The sequence below is a fragment of the Ictidomys tridecemlineatus genome, chromosome 12 (assembly GCF_052094955.1).
Source record: "Ictidomys tridecemlineatus isolate mIctTri1 chromosome 12, mIctTri1.hap1, whole genome shotgun sequence".
In the NCBI taxonomy this organism is placed as follows: domain Eukaryota; kingdom Metazoa; phylum Chordata; class Mammalia; order Rodentia; family Sciuridae; genus Ictidomys; species Ictidomys tridecemlineatus.
This window is the reverse complement of record NC_135488.1, coordinates 95,640,480-95,661,009: the sequence shown is the minus strand read 5'-3', so window position 1 is coordinate 95,661,009 and position 20,530 is coordinate 95,640,480. Positions and strand designations below refer to the sequence as shown.

The 20,530-nt window shown below is 37.3% G+C and overlaps 1 protein-coding gene across 7 annotated transcripts in view; it reads left to right on the top strand.

Moving 5' to 3' along the window:
- Ltbp1 (latent transforming growth factor beta binding protein 1) overlaps nt 1-20,530 on the top strand; it is a 386,831-nt gene that overhangs the window by 266,610 nt on the left and 99,691 nt on the right. For all 7 annotated transcript variants that reach the window (XM_078029401.1, XM_078029398.1, XM_078029399.1 and 4 more), the window contains 7 exons: nt 1,434-1,456; nt 4,447-4,546; nt 5,052-5,150; nt 13,751-13,876; nt 15,054-15,179; nt 15,587-15,709; nt 19,416-19,535. In XM_078029401.1, the coding sequence (XP_077885527.1) occupies nt 1,434-1,456; nt 4,447-4,546; nt 5,052-5,150; nt 13,751-13,876; nt 15,054-15,179; nt 15,587-15,709; nt 19,416-19,535 (717 nt within the window). The remainder of the gene's footprint in view (nt 1-1,433; nt 1,457-4,446; nt 4,547-5,051; nt 5,151-13,750; nt 13,877-15,053; nt 15,180-15,586; nt 15,710-19,415; nt 19,536-20,530) is intronic.

Below are 20,530 nucleotides of genomic sequence, written 5' to 3'. Positions count from 1 at the left end.
CATGATCAAGAGTGTATTTCTCCAAGGAAATCATTAAGGCCTTATATTTGAGAGAGTCTAGAGGCAGTTGATCTTGACAGTCTCTCACACTGAGGAAGAGAGATTATCTCTATGTCTTTATATAAACCAGCATTTTCAAGATTTTGAATATTTTGATTACCACAAAAATTTTTCATTCCAGAGAGAAGGAATACTAATATTAGCTCTGTATAAAATATATATATCTACTCTTAAAAAAAGGTCCTATTGACTTTTCACTGCAGAGGCTTAGGACAGAATTTAGGGTGCCCACACTGTATCTTGAGAGGATATATGCTGTCCAGGTTGGTGAAGAGTGGGGGACTTGGTGCAGCCTCCTTCCTGGGAGGCAGGATTTTTCTGGGCTCTGGGCATTGGTGCATTCTGGCCTATTAATTCCATTCTTTTCACTCCATGAACTTCTTCCTTGGTTAGGCAGAGCAAATAGGGCCTCACCTGAAATTGCCTCTATACACTTGGCATGGCCTAGTGCTTGCAGTGGAGTTTTCTCTGATTCTGCCTCCAGACTTTCTTGACCCTGGGTTTGGGAGAATAGAAAGTTAGTTGACTTTTCCAACCCTAAGATACCCCAGCAGTGATTTGAATATATTGGGTATCCTTTTTGTTCTAAGGGATTAATGCACCTTCCCAACATAATCATCAGCTGATGATTATGGAGACACTGACACAAGAGAAAAATCTTAGTGTATGTGAACCCGAGGCTTAGGATCTAATACTGAAGATAGATTCGTGCAAAGCAAGTCTTTCAAAGTACAAAGGCACAAGAACATTCATGATTGTGTAGTATATAATTTGCTCAATATATTGATGCTAATCTCCAATTCAGCTCTTATTACTTGAGTTCTCCCCCATAATTTAGTTAGCATGTCTTCCTCAAAGTGCTTTGGGAGTTCATTAAAGAATAGACTACATCAAGATTGTAGCATCCATTCTTATGCCTCTTATTGAAAAAGTGACATTTCTTTTTTAACATTGACACCAGAAAGCATTTTGAATGTTATATATGAGATTAAGGATAAGTGTTTGACCCGTTAATGAACATGTTTGTTTTCTAAGACATGGGAAGTTCTACAAAATTAAGATTGGCATAAAATAATGTACCAAAAGTATTGCCTAGTTTAACTTTTCAGCTTATTTACCTTAATTTTGAACGATAGATTCTGAAAGGCTTTTTCTCATTTTCTCTCTCAATTCCTGGAGTTGAATGAAATACCATAGAAAGTTCTCTCTTGGTCCTGTGTAAAATTCTTTAAAATGGCAGATGACTATAATTCTTTATTTTATTTAGTTTGATTCTTAATGTTTTTTGCAGAGATACTGGAATTTATTGCTTTTTAAACATTGAAATATAATGAATGAATTATTCTAATGCCCTTTTTCTTTTTTGATTTTAGTGGCAACTGCACCCCCTGAGAAGGTAATTTATTCATTGTTTGCAAGTCTTCTCTTTTTTTTTCTTTGAAATTTTTCTTTTGTAATATATGTGGGTTTTCAAAGTTGAAAGCACAATAAAATGTACTTTATGCATCATTTAGTTTAAGAAATTAAAGCATCCATTTATTCAAGAAATATTTACTGAGTATCTGAAATGACTGACACTGTCTTTAGTGTTAAGAAAATAAAGAGAACAAATCAGACAAAACTCCCTATTCTCATGGCACTTAAAGTGAGAAGAAAATGGTGGGAACTGATGGGAATCAGGGACATTAAAAAGAATTCAAAGAGTTGATGGATTACCTGGCCCACCCAGGGAAAGAAAGGCCCTGACATGTTCATGTAACTGTGTGTTCTTACAGTGCATGTAAAATAAGTCAGGTATTTGCTAATTCAACTAAAATTTAACATGCATGTTTGAGTTGAATTAGAATAGAACAAGGTTCTATTCTAATTCAATAGAACATTTCAAGAAAGCTGCAATAAATATTGGAACATTATTTCTTAGAAATATTACAGAAATGTTTATTGATCTGGTTTGGGGCACTAAATGACACTATAAATTGTGAGGCTACATTTGCTAGATTGAAGTCTTATTTATGTAATATTGTACTTTCTTTAGATTTTGCCTTGTCTCTTTATTAATAACATGAAAATTAGGTAACTATTGAATGTTTATACATTTAAGCATTCATTCAGTTGATAAGAGTGCACCAAGTATTAGAATTTAGATGGAATGATGCATAATCTATTATAAATAGTTTTAAAAATTGCTATCTTACAAATATGGAGTAAAGTAACATTAATGCTATCATGTATGTGCTAAAAGAATCCAGAAAAAGGAAATTATGATTTTGATAGCACTCAAGGAAGAAGTTATGGTATATTGAGCCTGAAAGAAATACAATAGATATGCATATTAGACATGCACATTTGCAGCTCCTAGCTAGTATCTCTAAAGATTAGTGGTGTACAGTAATTTGCAATGTTGGTGATTTTGAATTTAGTTCTAGCTGATATATGAGAAGAGCCATTTAGCTTAGATGCAGGCCTGTCAACTTTCAGAGCCTCATCTTAACTCAGCTTTGTTCTTCTGTTTGTGATTGAGCTTATTGCAACTGTTGTATTCTTTTAATTACATTTTATTTCCAGAGGAGGTAGTGGGGGAAATGCAGTCGTATCTCTGTGGTCTTGGTACTCTACAAAGGTTTCAAGATGTTGAAGATGGATAAAGAGAAAGGAGCATGGTCCGGGGTGGGAAATCTATATGTGGTAAAGGTGTGGAAGAATGATGTCAAGGGTTGTGAATGACTTGGTTAGAGAGAGAATCTGAGACTGCTTTTGGAAGGCTTGGAATATCAGCTACAGTTGCAATCAGCAGGGAAATACACAGCTCCTGAGTATCTGAAATGACTCCTCCCTGTCAGGTGGAGAAGTGACATTGGTCAGGAAGGCTGCTGCCTCATGTTGTTAGGTGAAATCGTGTCTGTGAACTGCAGGAGTGGGATGCCTCTTGATCATGATCTGCTCTTTGTTGGCCTTAGCCACAAGTTGCAGGGAACAGGGTGTAATCGAGACTGATTGAATTAATCTCTGATAGGTACTAGGAAGCCAGTCCAAAGTTCTTAAGGAAAGAGGGATGTGTGGGAAAGTGTAATAAGTGCTCAGTGGTTCTGGAAGATGAATCATGACAGGCTTAACCTAGTTTGGGAGACAAAGAGCCTGAGAGGTCAATTAGATGATGACAGTAAACTGAACTTGTGAGAGTAAATCCAGACTGGGATGATGGGGTCCACAGATATGGAAAAGAGCGAGCAACCATAAGGAGTCATGCAAATGAGCAGGAGTTGGAATGAAGACTGGAAGAGAGAGGACTAAAAAGTGTCTTTAAACCTAGATGGGATGGATCGATGACTGGTGTTGACAGAAACAATGACGTTGGAGTGGCAGCCCGGATGATTTTGTGTGTGCAGGGGAGTGGGTTTGAGAAATCTGCGGAACACTGAGATGGAGTTACCCTTCAAGCACTTGTGCTTACAAAACTGAGTCTTCTGATGAAACATTCAATCAGGCTGTCTATTTTAGAAACAGAAAAGAGGTGATAATTGAAGCCAGGAGAGAGGATAAGAGGCAAACAGAAGCTGGGAAAGTGAGCTTTCTGAGACATGGCAGTAGTTAAAGCCAGAGCGGGGATATATAGGGTAACAGTGAGGAAGTAACTTGATGAGTACTTTTGATGAAGTGTTGTTATGAGCTCCCTGGCCCCACACGGGGTGGGCCAAGGCACGGATCCTAACTAGGCTTAATTGTTCAGTTGGCATGAGCCCTACGGAGCTGTAACTGGGAGCTGAGCTATGGTGATTGATTGTTTCTTTGCCTGAGGTCCAGGGGACAAGAACTGGTAACAGGATATGTTTGGAAGTCTCAAGTCTTCCTCCAAGACCGCAGCTCCCGTGGCTGTGGCTGCCTATCACTATTCAGGGAGATGGCGTTGTCAGGTTATTAGCTGTTGGTTAATGGGGGCCATGATGACTGACTGGTTTAAAATATGGTAGCTTAGCATGTGTTCTTTGTTATGACTCCACTGCTGTATCCACTGTGTAATCTGCAAAGGGTGGCCGGCCATCTTAGTGGGCAGAGCCACAGGTGAATGAAACCAAGGTTTAGGCCTCACTTGAGGTACCCTGTTGGAGATCAAATATGGCCACTTGGGCCAAGGCCATTGCTTTAAACGTCTGACTGAGCCCCAAGGACGTGACTGAGAGTGTATATGTAGATCAGCACTTCTTGTAAAACTCAAGGGCTAATGGCACATTTTTTTTAATGCCACACAATTATACAGATTTATATCTATGGTGTTTCTTTGCTTTCCTAAAGACATTATTAATTAAACAAAAATGGTCCTATGTGTGAAACTGAAAGTAATTCCCACATTCAATTTTCCTCTCTCTTCCTACTAATACAACTACCCAGGAAATACCTTCATTGGATCAAGAGAAAACCAAACTTGAGCCTGGTCAACCCCAGCTCTCCCCAGGCATTTCAACTATTCATCTGCATCCACAGTTTCCAGGTAACTTATGTTGATCTGTGCTGTTTCTAAGAATATTCAGAATAAAAGCAGAAGTTGGGAATTTTTGTGTGTCTTTGATTTTGCTTAAGAATCACTGGAGTTCATAATTGAGTTTAAATGTAAAAAAATGCATGTTAAAGCATTTTGTTCATATGCTTACATAATGAATGTTAACATAAACAAAGTACTGTAAATAGAAACAATGAACTTTTACTCTTTTTATTATAAGGAGTAGTATTTATTATTCAAAAATTATTATTATTATTGAAAGTCATTATTTGATGATTGGTCATTATTCTTGATGTCTCAGTTGCTCTCAGTTATTCTTGCTAAACATTGAAACCAGAGCTGTGAATTAATACCATGAGCTCTCAGGATCTATGACAGTTCTTGATATCTAGGAGCTATTGTGATATATTATTAGACTAAACTGTGCTTGCATTTTGAAATGGGATCTCCATGCACAGGCTTTAATTTCCTTTTTATCTTCCACTTCCTCATGCAGTGGTAATTGAGAAAACATCGCCTCCTGTGCCTGTAGAAGTAGCTCCTGAGGCTTCTACATCAAGTGCGAGCCAAGTGATTGCACCTACTCAAGTAACAGGTCAGTACTGTGTTTGCCATGTTACATATCCTGTGGAGACATGTGTTTGAATCTATTTAAAACAGTGTATCAAATTATAAGCTTGCTTGTGGTACAGTTAGTCATAAAAGTGAATATTTGGAAATAATATGATTTATTAAAAAATATGGATAAGTAAATTAAAGTATGGTATATACAATAGAATATGACATAATTATTAATGTTTTAAATGAATATTTATTATGAAGAAATGCTTATGGCATAATGTTTATTAGTAAATATAGAACATGATCTAATGATTCTAATTTATTTTTTAAATGTCTATAAAAAGAGAAAAAGAGACAGAAAGGAAATGTATCAAAGTATTCAACTATTACCACTCAGTGGCATCATGAATAATGTTTATGTTCTTCATTATATTTTTATGTATTTCCTAAATTCTTTATAATAAACATTTTAATTGTTAGGTTTAAAATGAAAAAAAATGCATTGTTTCTGAAACAAATCAAAAATTTAAATAGTAACATCCTTTTAATGTATATTGAGCTCTTACAGTTTGGCCAGGCACAGTGGTGCTTACCTGTAATCCCAGCGACTCAGGAAGCTGAGTCAGTAGAATTGCAAGTTCAGTGATAATCTAGGCAACTTAATGAGACCCTGAGTTCAATCCCCAAGAATGGGAAAAAATGTTGAAATGAGCTCTCATAAATCAACAAGAAAAATTACTAATGAGAAATGGGGAAAATAATGTAGTCAGAAAAGTCATAGAAAAATAAATAATACCAACGAACATATAATAGGAAATTTTATGTAATAGAAAAGATGAGCTTTTACTCTTTTTGTTATGAGTAGTATTTATTATTCAAGAATTATTATTATTATTGAAAGTCATTATTCGATGATTGGTAAATACATGTAAATTTAAATAGGATAATACTTTTTGTTCTTATCAAATTAGTGGCTGTGGCTGCCTTCCACTGTTCAGAGAGCTGGAGTTGTTATTAGCTCTGCACTTAAAGGAGGCCATGATGACTGACCCAACAGAACTGTTTTTATTAGGGTGAAATTGAGACTTTTACCCATTGCTGAAGGGTTTGCCAGAAAAGCATAACCCAAAGGATATATTGAGAGACATAAAGAAAGAGCTTTATTATGAGAGATCAGTTCACAAGATTCTCATACCTGAGGAGTCCCACAATCTGTTATCTGCTGGTTGGGGGCCTAGGAAGCTAGGGATGTGGTTCTAGTCCAAACCTGGGGGCCTGAGAACCAAGGGAGCCAGACGCATAAGTCCCAAATGGAATTGGAAGGTCTGAGAACCAGGAATACTGGCTTCCAAGGACAGGAGAGATGATGTTCTTCTACACCTTTTTGTTCTATTTGGGCCCAGCCCTCAGTGGGTAGAAAAGGTCCACCTGTATTGTCTACCAATTTCTCCTGAAAACCCTCATGCACAAACACCTGTAAAAAGTGTTTTACTGGCCATCTGTACATCCATTAGCCAGTCAAGTTGACTTATGAAATTAGCCATCACAGTGTAAGTAAACTTGATTCAGCTTTTTTAGAAAACGGACCAGCAATATGTATGAAGAACTGTGTACGCATTCAGAACTTTTGACTCAGTAATCCTATTTTAAGATATCTTATATAGGGAAAAAAAATGTCCCCAAAGACTGTGATGTTTTATGTAAATTGTTATTTATCACAACATGATATATAACAGAAAAAATAGAAATAAGCTAAATACTCAACTATAGGGAAATAAATAATCATGTTTTATTTATATATTGAAAAAAATATTATTCCACATTATACCACTACCAAATATAGTATTTTTGAAGAATTTTTACTGCAGTGTAGAAGGGTAAATTTAAGATGAAGGATATAGCAAATGAAAAATATAGAGTATTATACCAATTATATTTAAAAAAGACTTATATACCTTAAGGAAAGCTGGGAGAAACTGCATCAGATATTAGTAATGATTATTTCTTGTAGTGAGACCTAAGAGGTTTACAGGTTGATTTCTTTTTATATATTTTTTTATTTCCTACTTTTTATAAATTGAACACAATTTCAGAGTTAGAAAAGAATGTCACTATGTTATTCAGTTAGAGAGGAGAAATAAATTTAAGAGACATTTTGTTCAACATAGTGTAGTTAATAATAATACATTGTTTTCTTGAAAAGTGCTAAGAGAGCAGATTTAAATGTTATCACAAAATAATAACTATGTGGTGTAATGCTCATGTCAGTTAGTTAGATTTAATCATCTATCTATCTATCTATCTATCTATATTTGTCTTCTCAAAACATCATGTTATATGCAATAAATACATAAAATTTAAATGTCAGTTCATATAAAAACATATAAATTTAAAAAGATTGCCAAGCAGCATCATATGAACTTATTCTAACTACACTCATGATACCATTGCAGGACAAGATTGGTAGTGTGTAGCCAGAATAACTAATAGAAGAGTGCATTCTCCTTAAAATATTCCGTCCTCAGAAACACATGCAGCATATGTTACATTTCAAATGTTATGTGTTTAACTTTAAACCATTTTCTCAAACATGTGAATGTACCTGTGTTAGTGACAGCAGGCTAAAAATTGCTTATAAAAAGCACCTCTGAGCTGAGGTGAAAGGCCAGGTGACTAAGAAGAGTGGAGGCACCCGGTGGTCTCCTCAGTGCATTTCCAACTAGTCCTAGTGATAGAATCAAGGCACATCTGTTGCAGAGCCCTCAATTGCATGGCAATCACTCTTTGGTTTTACTATTAATACTGAGGGGAATGCTACAGAAATGTTAGCAATTCTGAGTATTTTGGGAGTCATCCAATGAAACGATAGTGATTTTAACAAAAGGTATGACTAAAGTTATCTATTTTGAGGTCATATATGAGTATAGTCACTTTATTAAACACATGTATACTACTGTTCTTTGCAAGGTCTCCCAGTTGGTAATATACTATCTTGGTTAGCAAGGATCTCTTAATTATTTACCTTAATGGTAAAAATATATATACTTTAAAAAATGAAGTGTGACAGTATAATTCACTAGTTTTTTTCTAAATAAATACTATATTTCCATTTTCCAATTTGAAGATGAATTTAGTTGTGAATGGGTATGGCTAACTTCAATGGACATACTTCTTGCAAAATAACTTTGCAGAGGCTAATTAAGTTTGGCTAGATGAAGGCAGTTTCATCTTTTAAAGGCAGCTGTGTGAGAAATAACAAATAGAAGTTGCTCGACTTCAACTGAACTGTGGAACTGATTGAAAAACATGAAAGCAGCCCTGCCGTATGAAGTTGTCAGAAGACTGTGTAATTGGAGTCTGGCAGAGAAACAGGGCTAACATCTGCTGTCACATGTTTGAAGCACAAATATTTATTTCCAAGAAACAAATGATGCTGAATTTTTTTCTCATGTAGTAGTTGTAAGTACTTGCACTACCTATAGTAAAAAAAAATCTTAGTGAAAGAATCAATGAGGAGAAATTATACAGTCCAAAAAGAAAAGGTTGCAACTTTAAAGCTACATTGTGAGCAGTGATATGCATTAACAAAAGATTATTGTTTGTAGCAAATGTAATTTAAATCAAAATGTAGATGGTCCCATTGGTTGGATGTGGGGACCAAACATAGATCTTAGGATCAAACTGACCAATGCTTTCAGGAAGATTATATAATTTTTTTAAAATCAAAAACACTGAGGTAGTAAATTATTGTTAGTTTCTCCCATATCTGAAGAAAGAGATAAAATTAATTAAAGTCTAAAATAAATATGATCAGCTCTATATTTCATAGTGATGATATCTTTATGGTGGTGAGATTGGAAGTAGGGTTTATAGATTTTTTAGCCAAACACACTTTGACATGTAATAATTATAAAGTGAGCTGCATATTTGCAGGAAATAAGTGTGATATTTTCCACTCTTAACAGCTGACTTGGTGGCTTGCAACACTATGGGTGTACTGTTTCCAAATAAATTATACGTTTCAGCATATAAATTCTTGATTTAGCATAGGGTCTTAATAGCTAAAGGATAGGTTGGAAAAAATCAAACCTTTATTTCTCTGGCAAATATTTACAAAGTGGAAACATCTGTTTCAATTGTTGTGGGACAATTTATGCTCATTGTGGGGCAGTTAGAAAGCCAGGGCATTTTTGTAAACCTTGCCATGAGTTCACATTTGAGGCCTTGCTCAGACTCTTCCCGAACTTTCCCCGTGGCCCTTGCAGACCAACCAGAAATTATTCTTTGTCTCCTTCACTGCCTTACCGAAACCTCTGTAATTATGATGGCCCAAGTATTTTTAAAGCTATTTGCTCATCCAGTTTTTCCAGAACTCACAATTGACCCCTTTAAAAATGTTTGTCCCTGAAGCATATTCCGAATGTCATTACAGTCTCAAGAAACTATGTATGCTGATGGAAAATGAACTCTTAAAAAAAAAAATGTAGAATCATCTCGCTTTAGTGTTTCCAGACGCCATTTTTAAGGCACTGATTCATTTGCTCATTCATTCATTCAAGTCATCAGATGATGGATGACCTGGATGGGTCAGCACACTCATTTTCACATTTTGCCAAAAGCTTTCTTTTTCATTTAATTTTAGAAAATAAAGATATACTGCTAAATCCACCATTGGCCTTGTTGCTGGGGTGAATAGAGCATTTGGTTTTTCCATTGGCTTTTGGTCATGGTTCTTTTTCCAAATTCTAAGTGGACTGCAGCCAAAGAAGCAGAGTGAGGTCCTTGGACTGGTGAAGGTGAAGTTATTTCAGGGGCACATATCAAAAGGAAGGGTGGGGCTACCCATGAACCGGAAGGCATATGGATGTTCTGAAGCACACCTGAAAAAGTCCAGTGGGGACACTTGCTCGATGGCCTCTCTGGGAAGCGAACCGTGCTGAAGAAGAAAAGCCATTCTTAGTTGCCAGCATAGCACTGGGGCTGTGCTCTCTGTGGGAGGCTCTGCCTCTGTGGTTTCCAGGGCTTGTGCTGACAGTTTGCTCTAAGCGTCTGTTTCTCCACAAACTGGCCCATTCTGTGAGGATAGGTTCACATGCTGATATGTGAGCGACCTCCTGCAAAAATAAAAAAGCAGGGTGTCTTTGTCCTAAAAAATAGAAAAAGCAGAAAATTCAGCCTCTTCTTCAGGACAGCACCCCCAGGACTTGTCTTTCTGTGTGCTGTCGACGTGCTTGAGAATGACAACATAACAGGGGAGTGGGGAAAGCTCAGCGACAGATGAGGAGACATGCTTTAGAAATTTAAAATATGGGTAACAGTGTGGGTATGCTGCCAACTAACTCTTGGATGCCCAGTGAGTAGAAAGCAGACTGAATGTCTTGGGGGCATTGTCCTGACCTGGACAGGTGAGCTTCTGCCTGGCATGTGGCTGAAAGGGATCTCTGAGGTCAAAATGTTGAACATTAAAGTAGTTGATCACTTGTTTCAAAAGGACTCAATCAATATAGAAGTCAAATATGTTTTATAAATGACTTTTCTCTCCCTGGATGTGTCTCTTAGGACCCTCTAGTGGCATCAGCTTAGCATTTTCATGCATATGTTCATGCCCTGCCAGCAAGGATCACCATTTTCAAACTGTCTCTCTCTCTATTGAACTATGAGAAGATCAATTAAAATCCCTCAACATTCTTTACCAACATAATTTCAATCTCATAGCTTCCATTTAAGGTATTGAAGTGGAAGGAAAGGCCACTTTTATTCATTTCATTTCCTACAACAAAAGTTTTATGAAATATAGTATGTAATTTAAGAAATGATAAAAATATATTGGTAAGTTGTTATGGGATTACAATTAATTACACTTGAATTAAGCATCCATATTTTTGAAGACTTTTGTCCATATATGTTAAAAACTCCATTCTAACGCTATGCCTGAAAAATGAGAAATAAATATTTGGTAATAGAGAAGAAATTGGTGTGTGTGGGAGCGGGGCAGTGACCATGGATCAGACCTTTCATATAAACTCTGGATTAATAGCCTTTTAATTTTTGGCCTGGATCCTTGCCCCTCATACCTTAATTCGTCATTTAAAGATTTTACTTTCCTTTTGCAAACATGACCAACATGTCTTTTCTGTTTTTAGAAAATGGCAGAAAAGAATACAAAGGAAGGTTGATAATGACAAAGAAAACTAAGAAATCTAAATATGAATCATTTTCATAGGAGACATCTACAATAATATATAAAGATGTTTACAGATGTATTTTTCAAACTTTTCAACTAAAAAATCATATAGAAAAGAGAATTCTTACCTGAGTGTCTTAGAGTATCACCTGGTGAGGACTACTTTTACCTTCAGAATTTTGTGGCACATAAAAAATGGAGCTCTTGAGAGAAGACCTTAATGATTATAAAAGTACTAATACATGCTTGTTGTAGAAAACTTTTTAAGATACAGAAAAATATAAATAAGAAAATAACAATCCAATAAACTTGGATATATTTTCTTTTTTTCTGAGTGTATCATAATTTGAAATCATGCTATATTGTGTTTTTTACCTAAGTATATATTTTTTCAACAAATAAGCATTTTTCCCTTCTGTTAATGATTGTATAACCTGTGTTTATAGTTATCAAAATTCATTGTGTTGTTATTGCCAGTTACTTAAATTGAAGTGTTCGTGTTAATCACTCAATGACTTTATCCTTCTGAATCATTTTAGTTTTTCTAGAGTTGGGTAATTTACTAACTATAAGTAAGTATTTTTCTAATAGTTAATTAGCATAAATGAACTCATAAAAGATATGTAGATTGCAGGTCATGGTTTTTTGCATACCCTCCTCATACATACAGATGATGATGTTTTAAGTTTTGCAGTTCCCGTGCTCCCCTTTCACAGGACTTGCTTTGAAATCTTAAAGTTATAGCACTGTGAATACTTTATGAAAAATGAAGACTGTGGTTGAGGTTTTGGAGAGCAACTTCAACCCCAGTGTAGTTCATTTACATGGTGAAGCTTTTGGTAAAGCATGATTTTCACATGCTTAGAAAATGGCAGAAAAGTGCATAGTGGGTCTTAGTCACAGTAACCCACTTGTATTTCTTCTTGTTCAAGCCATGGTCCCTCTTAACAAAACTGTGCCATCGATTTGTTACACTCAGAGGCCTCAATCTACTTCTCCTTGGGGGTTCCTCGGTCTCATCCATGCCAGCATCTCTTTTAAGCCTTGTTTGCTATATGATAAGACTGAGATAATTATAGCCCAAGGTAGTATTGGTATAAATGCACTGTTTCTTTGTTACATATTCTTAGATAACTTCAATACAAATAACGGTGATAATGATAACTTTTATGAATACACTTAATGTGCCAGGCATTAGGCTACATGTATTTAGGTTTTCTCTTCTCATTCTAATACTTAGGAGTTGGAACTCTGACTAGTTCCATTTTACACTTGTAGAAAAGTAAGGTTTAGGATGGTTAAATAACTCACCCTGGACTAGAGAGCTTTAAAGGGTGACAGAATTTGTACCTGTGCTGACTTCAAGTGAATGCTTCCATTCGCCAGTTGTACTGCCTCCTCTGTCATTGTACCTTCCATCAGAGGTCATTGAAAATAGAAAATATTAGGGAGTAATCCATCTCAGAAGGCCACTTTTGAGTCCTGTGTCCTTTTGGTAATTAAGCTCATATAGATGGACTGCTGTGAACCTGTCTTCACCATAGCACGTATCTAAGTGGAGTGAGGACTTGAACAGGCTGCATGGAAGAAACAGGTCTCACATAGCCATCAGTAAGAGAGTAAGGGAGGAATTTAACAGAAGATTTGGAAGATGATACTTTACTAGTATAAATAAAATGTGCTCACACTGAAACTGGGAAATTGAGAGTAAGATATACTTGGAAGTTTTGCTTTCATTAGGAGGAAGAATTCTTTCTTCGGAATTAATGAGAAACTTTGGAGGAGTTTGGATCTAGTTGTTGGAACTGAAATTTGACCTGCTAATGAATGGAAAATTACCATGTATTTCTTATCAGAAGAAATAACACAATGATTCAAACTCTGTCATCTATGATGAAACAGAGTGAATAGAAATGCATGTATAGACCATGTTGGAAGTTGTTTCTTTTTTTTTTTTTTGAGGGGGCGTGGTACCAGGGATTGAACTCAGGGGCACTAAACCACTAAATGACATCCCAGCCCTATTTTGTATTTTATTTAGAGACAAGGTCTCACTGAGTTGCTTAGTGCCTTGCTGTTGCTGAGGCTAGCTTTGAACTCATGATTGTCCTGCCTCAGTCTCCCAAGCCTCTGGGATTACAGGCATGCATCACAGCGCCTGGCTTGGAAGTTGTTTTGTTAAAAATAGATTTCCTTATAACTTCCAAAAGGCCTCTTTCTGAGTTTCTACCCACTGTAGTTGTTGTTAGTAACTGTTGATGATCTTGACTAATCAATATAGTGATCACATGAACTTTTATTTGATTTCAGAGGTTGGTTTTGTCTTCTAAGTACAGGATTATGTCAACATTATTTAGCTAGTCAAGAAACACAAAGTAATGATTTGTAAGTAGCAGTGAAATATTTATTTCTGTGTTTCTTTTTTCACCCTGTATTCTTTTCTTTTAAAGAAATTAATGAATGTACTGTGAACCCTGATATCTGTGGAGCAGGACACTGCATTAACTTACCCGTGCGGTACACCTGTATCTGCTACGAGGGCTACAGGTTCAGTGAGCAACAGAGGAAGTGTGTTGGTAAGAGGCATTTAGGACAGACAGTTATTAATTAAATAGAAGATATTTGTTATGTGTGAAACATTTTTCTTAAACAAGTCGATTTAAACATGTCAAGAAAATGTTACTGTGTTTAATTTTTAAAAGATGTTTATACTTTCTCTAAGAGAGCTCAGAAAAAGGGTCTGCCATACTCCTGGGATTCTCTTCTTTATTCAGTGGTACCTACCTTGTCAAATTTGATATATTTACCTAAATGTGGAGTAATTTATGAAAGTTTTTCAGATAAAGTAGATAAGAATTCCAGAAAGAGCTACCTAAAGAGCTACCTTGCTTTTTAGCAAAAGCAAGTTAATATTAATGTCTGCTATAATAAAGAACTCAAGTTAATGTTAATATCTGCTATTATAAAGAATTCATTTAAGTACACAAAATATGATTTCTAAATTGGATTTCTAAATGGAAGACCTGTCTGTGCCCTGGCAGGAAGCTATTAGTGAATTTATAAGTAAGAGATTTCATATACGTTGCTTTGGAATAAGAGGTTTCTCAGAGAGAGGTTTAATAGAGTTAAATCAATCATTTTAATGTGTTTACTATAAACTTAATTTTCTTTTTCAAAAAAGGAAGACTTAGCACTAAGTTACAAGGTGTTGTCAAAGTAAACAAAGCAACAAAGGCAGATGTGTGAATTTTGTGCATATATAATGTAGGGCAGGGAGGAGGGGGGGAAGAAGAGCTAACTACCCTGCTCTATTACATGTTTCCCCTTCGTTTGCATACATTGTTTTCACCTTTAGAACCCAAAATATGAAGTAGAAGAGGCAGTAGAGATGTCCTAATCCAGCTCCCGGCCTGTACACAGTGGAAGAGTCTCTGACTCTCTTGCTGACGGCACATTCCAGTGCTTGATGACCCCAGTTATCCGCAGAATGCTGTGTTGACCTGAAATCTGTCTGCAACATCAATGTTGTGGTTTTTAGTTTTAACCTTTGAGGCAATACACAATAAGCTGCTTCCTCTTCCCACTCACCATCCTTCAAGGATCTTGGCAAGACAGATCTTGTCTCTTTTTACTTGTTCTCCTCAGTTGTAAAGGTTTGTGTCCCCAGGGAATGGCATGCTGATCTTTTACAGAGCAGGGAGACTGAATTCTTCCTATACAGCACTAATCTTTTTCTATTTGTTGCATTAACAGATATTGATGAATGTACTCAGGCCCCACACCTCTGCTCCCAAGGACGCTGTGAAAACACCGAGGGAAGTTTCTTGTGTATTTGCCCGGCAGGATTTATGGCCAGTGAGGAGGGTACTAACTGCATAGGTAATGGCAGTGTTCTTCCTAATGTATAAATTCTCAAACCTGGGGTTTTAAGTGTCCCAGGACCCTATCAGTTCAGTGCTCAGTAAAATAATCCAGAAGTTTTAAAATAAGCATTTTGTTAGGACATGGCCATCTGCTAGGTACCAGCAGATATAAGTGAATTTTTTTTGTTTGTTTGTTTCCAACACTTCTGATGGAAGAATGTCAAAAATGTACAGACATGGTGTGTAACATGTCACTTCTGGACCCCTTGTGAATCAAACCTCTGTGATTTGGAAGCCTGTTGAACAATCCAAGGGGTGATAGTTGATTTTAGTTATCTCACAATTATGTTTGAACTAAGCTGGGAGAGGTGTGAAATGATACTTTGGAAATTAAACCTTGACAATGTTTTCTGCTTCATGTAGACGTGGACGAGTGCCTGAGGCCTGACGTCTGTGGGGAGGGACACTGCATCAACACCATGGGGGCCTTCCGGTGTGAATACTGTGATAGCGGGTACCGCATGACCCGGAGAGGCCGTTGCGAGGGTGAGTCTGCTTAGAGAATCAGGATCCTGGCGCCTGCATGCGCTGAGCACAAGCACCTATGAAACACAGGGCTGGGTCTGGACTCCAGGGCTGTAAGCACTGCCTGGTTGCTGTTCTCCTCCCTGATTCTGCAGGATACCAGTGTATCCAGGCTCCCACACTTTCTGGATTCAAAGCCACTTTGCCTCATTTCAGTGGCTCTGTCTGGATTATTTTCCATCTTCATGTTCTCATTATTTTTCACCCTGGTATCTGCCTTCCCTGGTATTTGGAGTGAGATCACTTTAGGAGAATTAATTGCCGAGTATCCTCGTACAAACCCAGACTTAATTAGGACGTCTGGCTCGTTCATCTGGAAACATAGTGCAGGTGGAACCAGTGTTGATTTTTCGTTTTCAACTTGTTGCATTCCTTTGTCTCAGCTGCCTTCTTTTACACGTGTTCTGGGACTTTTCTTGCAAACTTCCCACAGAAGTATTGTCTGACCAACTCGGTCAGATTCCAGTGGTGCTAAATAAAATTCCTTTCTTACTGACCATAGCCATAAGTTTGCCCTCATCAAGGAGATGTAGCTCAGTGGTAGTGCCCTGCCTAACATGCATGAGGTTCAATCCTGAGGTTCAATCCTGAGTAGAAAAAAATATATAGAGAAAATATGTATTACATGGCCCAAATTACTTTCCAGTTAATAGTTCTGTCTATGTAGATGTCAAGGTTGGGCAGGTACTTTTTTGAAACTGCTGCAGTACTTTTCTGTACTTATATTCTTGAAGAAATACATTAGCTTCTGTTGAACTTCTGTCATGGAGATATGAGGGCCAAGGCACAGAGGGGGGTCTCAGGCTGGTGTTGAGTAGCTTGCATGTGAGAGTGGTTTGGGGTCCTAGGGTTTCCTGCTTGGCTGCCAATAGTCTGCCTTTAGTTTAGCTTCTAAAGTCAGGGAGTGACAGACCAGGTGGGCCAGTCTGCTCTTAGCTGTCCCTTGGCTTCTGCCTGTTGGTTTTCTTCACAGCTCCAATGACCCAAGCCTGCAGTGAGAGCTAATTAGACATTTTTGTTGGCAGCTCCCACATGCCCCTCCGGCTGGCCTCTTTCCTTGGCCCCTTGTGCTCTAATCTAGAGCAGTGGGAGCATTTTATGTCACCGGATAGCAGAACAGAACCATGAACCCTCCCTCATAACCAAGGGGCCATGGGACAAGCGCCCAAGTGACCCGACTCTTCTCTTCCAGGGAGCTCCCTCTGCTGTAGAAAGGCAGCAGGGGAATGGGAAAGAGCAAGGACTGAATTCCATTTGAGGTCCTCACTTGTAGTCACTGCCCAACCTGAGCCAGCTTTAGCACCTGGGATACTCAGTTCCTCACCTGTAAAATGAGAGCCATGAGAATGTGGAAGTTGGAGTGCAGGGCTGCTGGGTTTCCTTTGGTGCTCTTCCCCTTGTTGGTTTGCATTTGAATGTCTTTAAGCCTTCCCCTTCCCTGACTCCTTTTGTTTTTGTATGAATCTTCTCTAAATCGATAGCGGGGAGGGCTTCAACAGAGAGGGGTGACTTTATGTGGCAACGTTTATTTCCTTGGTAACATAAGTCAAATACTGATCCTTCAGTTCTGCATACAGTCCCAGAATGGAAAGAGAAGATATTTGATCAATAAGGAAAGAAGGGAGGAGACAAGAAATTTGAAGATTATAAAATTAAACTGAAAGCTCATAGAATATTCAGAAATACTCAATATATGGAAATTATTTAGCTGAAATATCACCAGGGTTCCCTGAATAAGTAATATATCATTCTATCCCCCGTGAAAAGGCTTGCGAAGAAGAAGGAGCCAAACAGTGCGGCTGTTTTCTACTTTGGTCATGGACTAGAACCAAAGGTCCCTGAGCTCCTGGCTCACAGAAGATTTTCTCAGCTGTCACTAACGAAGCTGCTTTCAAACAGCACCAGTCTCCAAGGAGCCTATTGTAGTTTACAGACATTATCTCATTCATCCTTGCTTTATTCCGTAAAAGCATTACAAGGCAGGTAGTCCCTCATTTACAGATGAGGGAACAAGTGAGAGCAGCAGGAAATTCAGGGGTGTTATCTTGTATTGCTCAGTGTTGCACTGTATTTATTGGGCCAGCCTGGCTCAGTGACATTTCTCTGATTAGCAGTTGTATTTTTATTATTATTATTTTTTTTTAGATTCCCATCCAGAGGAGATTGTAATGCTTTTTGGAAATTAAAACTGGCAAACATCATCTTTTTTTAAATTTTTTTAGAACAAGAAGTCCCAGAACATCTGAGCTAAAAAAAAAAAAAAAAAATCCACAAACATCACAGTGTGTTATTGTTTATTAGTAGGAATTTTTCACTGATAAAAGAAAAATTACAATGTCGACCTGGTACTTATTTTTTAATATCTTCATATTTTTTTTTGTCATTTTTAAGCATTCCTGCCCTCTCAACAAATATGTAGTGGAGTGGAGTGGGAGAAAAGTTTTAATTGTACCAGAATGAAGACATGAAATACCTATGGGTGTCTATTTAGTGAACCAGTTATGTATTTTTAAAAAACTATTTTTAGTTGTAGATGGACACAATACCTTTATTTTGTTTATTCAGTTATATGCGGTGCTGGGGATCGAACCCAGGGTCTCACGCGTGCTGGGCAAGCGCTCTACCACTGAGCTACCAACCCCAGCCCCAGTAATATATTTTTTTCACTTTCACTTTTCAGGATATGCCCTGAAAATCTGTTCATATGCTAAGTATATTTAAAGGTCTATACACCATTCATTTTGTATTACAGCACTTAGATACAAATTCAAAATCCACTCCAGAGAAAGCACTTCTTTCAAATGCCACTCATTTTCATCTGTTGAACTCCTTCCGGTTATCTTAGTTTCCTTCATTTTCTTGTTTTTAACCGTTCTTTAAAAATAACTAATGCTAGTGTTATAGTTATCTCTGCCACAGCTCCAACCAAACTTAGGTGATTTTTTTTTCCCGGTATTAAAAAGAATGATTAATAATTTCAGTTAGCAGAAAATGAGAGAAAAGGTCTATTTTTACCAGAAAATAGTCACACAAATTTAGATTTAATATCTAAGTGTCCCAATATAAAATGTACATTATATAGGACCTCGAAAGACCCATGTTTTTCTGGAAAATCTTAAAAGTATACATGAGTTCACTCTCTCCTAACATTCTTTTCCACCTCCAAGGAGTTTCTATCATTTGAAAGGTTTTAAATTACTCAAACCCAGGATATTCTTGGTTTATAAAGCCAAAGTGAAGATTCCCTAGAGCATCCAATGTCTGCAGAGAAAATTCTGGCCAGGTAGATATATGGCTTCCTCACTCTCACCCCTATTCCTTGTATTTCTTTCTGGCAAGTAAGTGGTATTACTTGAAAGATTTGATGTTCAAAAAGTGACCTCAGAAGACTACCAACTCCCAGAGTGGAGAGGTTTTTGACCCTGCCAGTTGAAGAATTGGGGCCAAGTTCTTCCTTGGAATATGTTGTAAATATTTTAATCCAGGTATTCTTCACCATGCATTAATGCATATGTTTAAGTCTAGACCCAGTATCTCACCGAGTTGTTTTCTCCACTGAAAATGCAGATCTAACATGCCTTTCCTCTACTTCCTCATAAAAGGAAGGTTTCACTGTTTGGTATTGTGATAAAATTTTAGTTGATGACCTACCTCTTTGGCCTTTCAGATATTGATGAGTGCTTGACTCCAAGTACTTGTCCAGATGAGCAGTGTGTGAATTCCCCGGGGTCTTACCAGTGTGTCCCCTGCACAGAAGGATTCAGAGGCTGGAATGGACAGTGCCTTGGTAGGTATCAAAGTTGATAGAGTGTTATGTTGACAGTTTAGTCCTCTCTCAAAATGAAAAGCAAATGAAACGTAATAAATTTACATCATTCTCGGAAAAGTTCTAAGTAATTTTTTTACCACGGATAAAAAAAGAAAATGGGTTCATATGTTAAGATGTAAGATTCTAGATGGAGCAAATAATTCTAATTGCAATGAATTGTTATCCCTAATCTGATAAATACAACCAAATAAAATAATAAGTACTACATGGAAAAGAGAGATAAGGGAAGCATGAGAAGTGAGCACAGACTAATCGAGTAGGAAAGATACACCAAACTTGCAATGGAAGTAGAGGATGTTGTAGTTTAGGCACTAGGGAAGATAAAGTTACCAATTCGCTGTGGCTCTTTTTCCTGTGTGGATCTGTCTACCATATGATCTTTTTCTTAAAAGTTGAACTCTTTTCCATTCCATGCCAGAACTCTGAATAAGTGGGTTAAATGTGTCATTAATTCGTTCTTTTCTTTCCTCGGTGCATAAGAATTTACTACTATGCCCAATATTGTACTAAGTTCTGGAATACAGTGAGGGGCAAGAAACAGGTCAAAAAGAAGAAAAGGGAGCTGCTTCCTTGTGATTCTTACATTTTTGGTGGGGAAGACTGGCCTACACCCAAATATCTCGCAAATAAAACTTACAAAGGCTAGGAGGGAAGGGTCAGTGATATTATGAGAATTTTTGAGAGAAGGAGTGGCCCTTAGAAAAATTCTAGAGTTGAGACTTAACTAGGGGGGAAGGTGGGAGGGTGGAGATTTATTTTAGAGGAGGCAAGGATAAGTAGGTGGCAAAGTTTTAGTAACTCCCAATACTAAAACTTTTCTCCCATCACCAGAAAGCAGATCAGCCACCATGGCTGGTGCAGGTGGTCCCCGAGCCCGTGTTCCTATCCCCAAGAGTATCTCCTAACAGAATCATGAGATGCAGATTTTTGAGGAACAAAAGAAAAAATATATT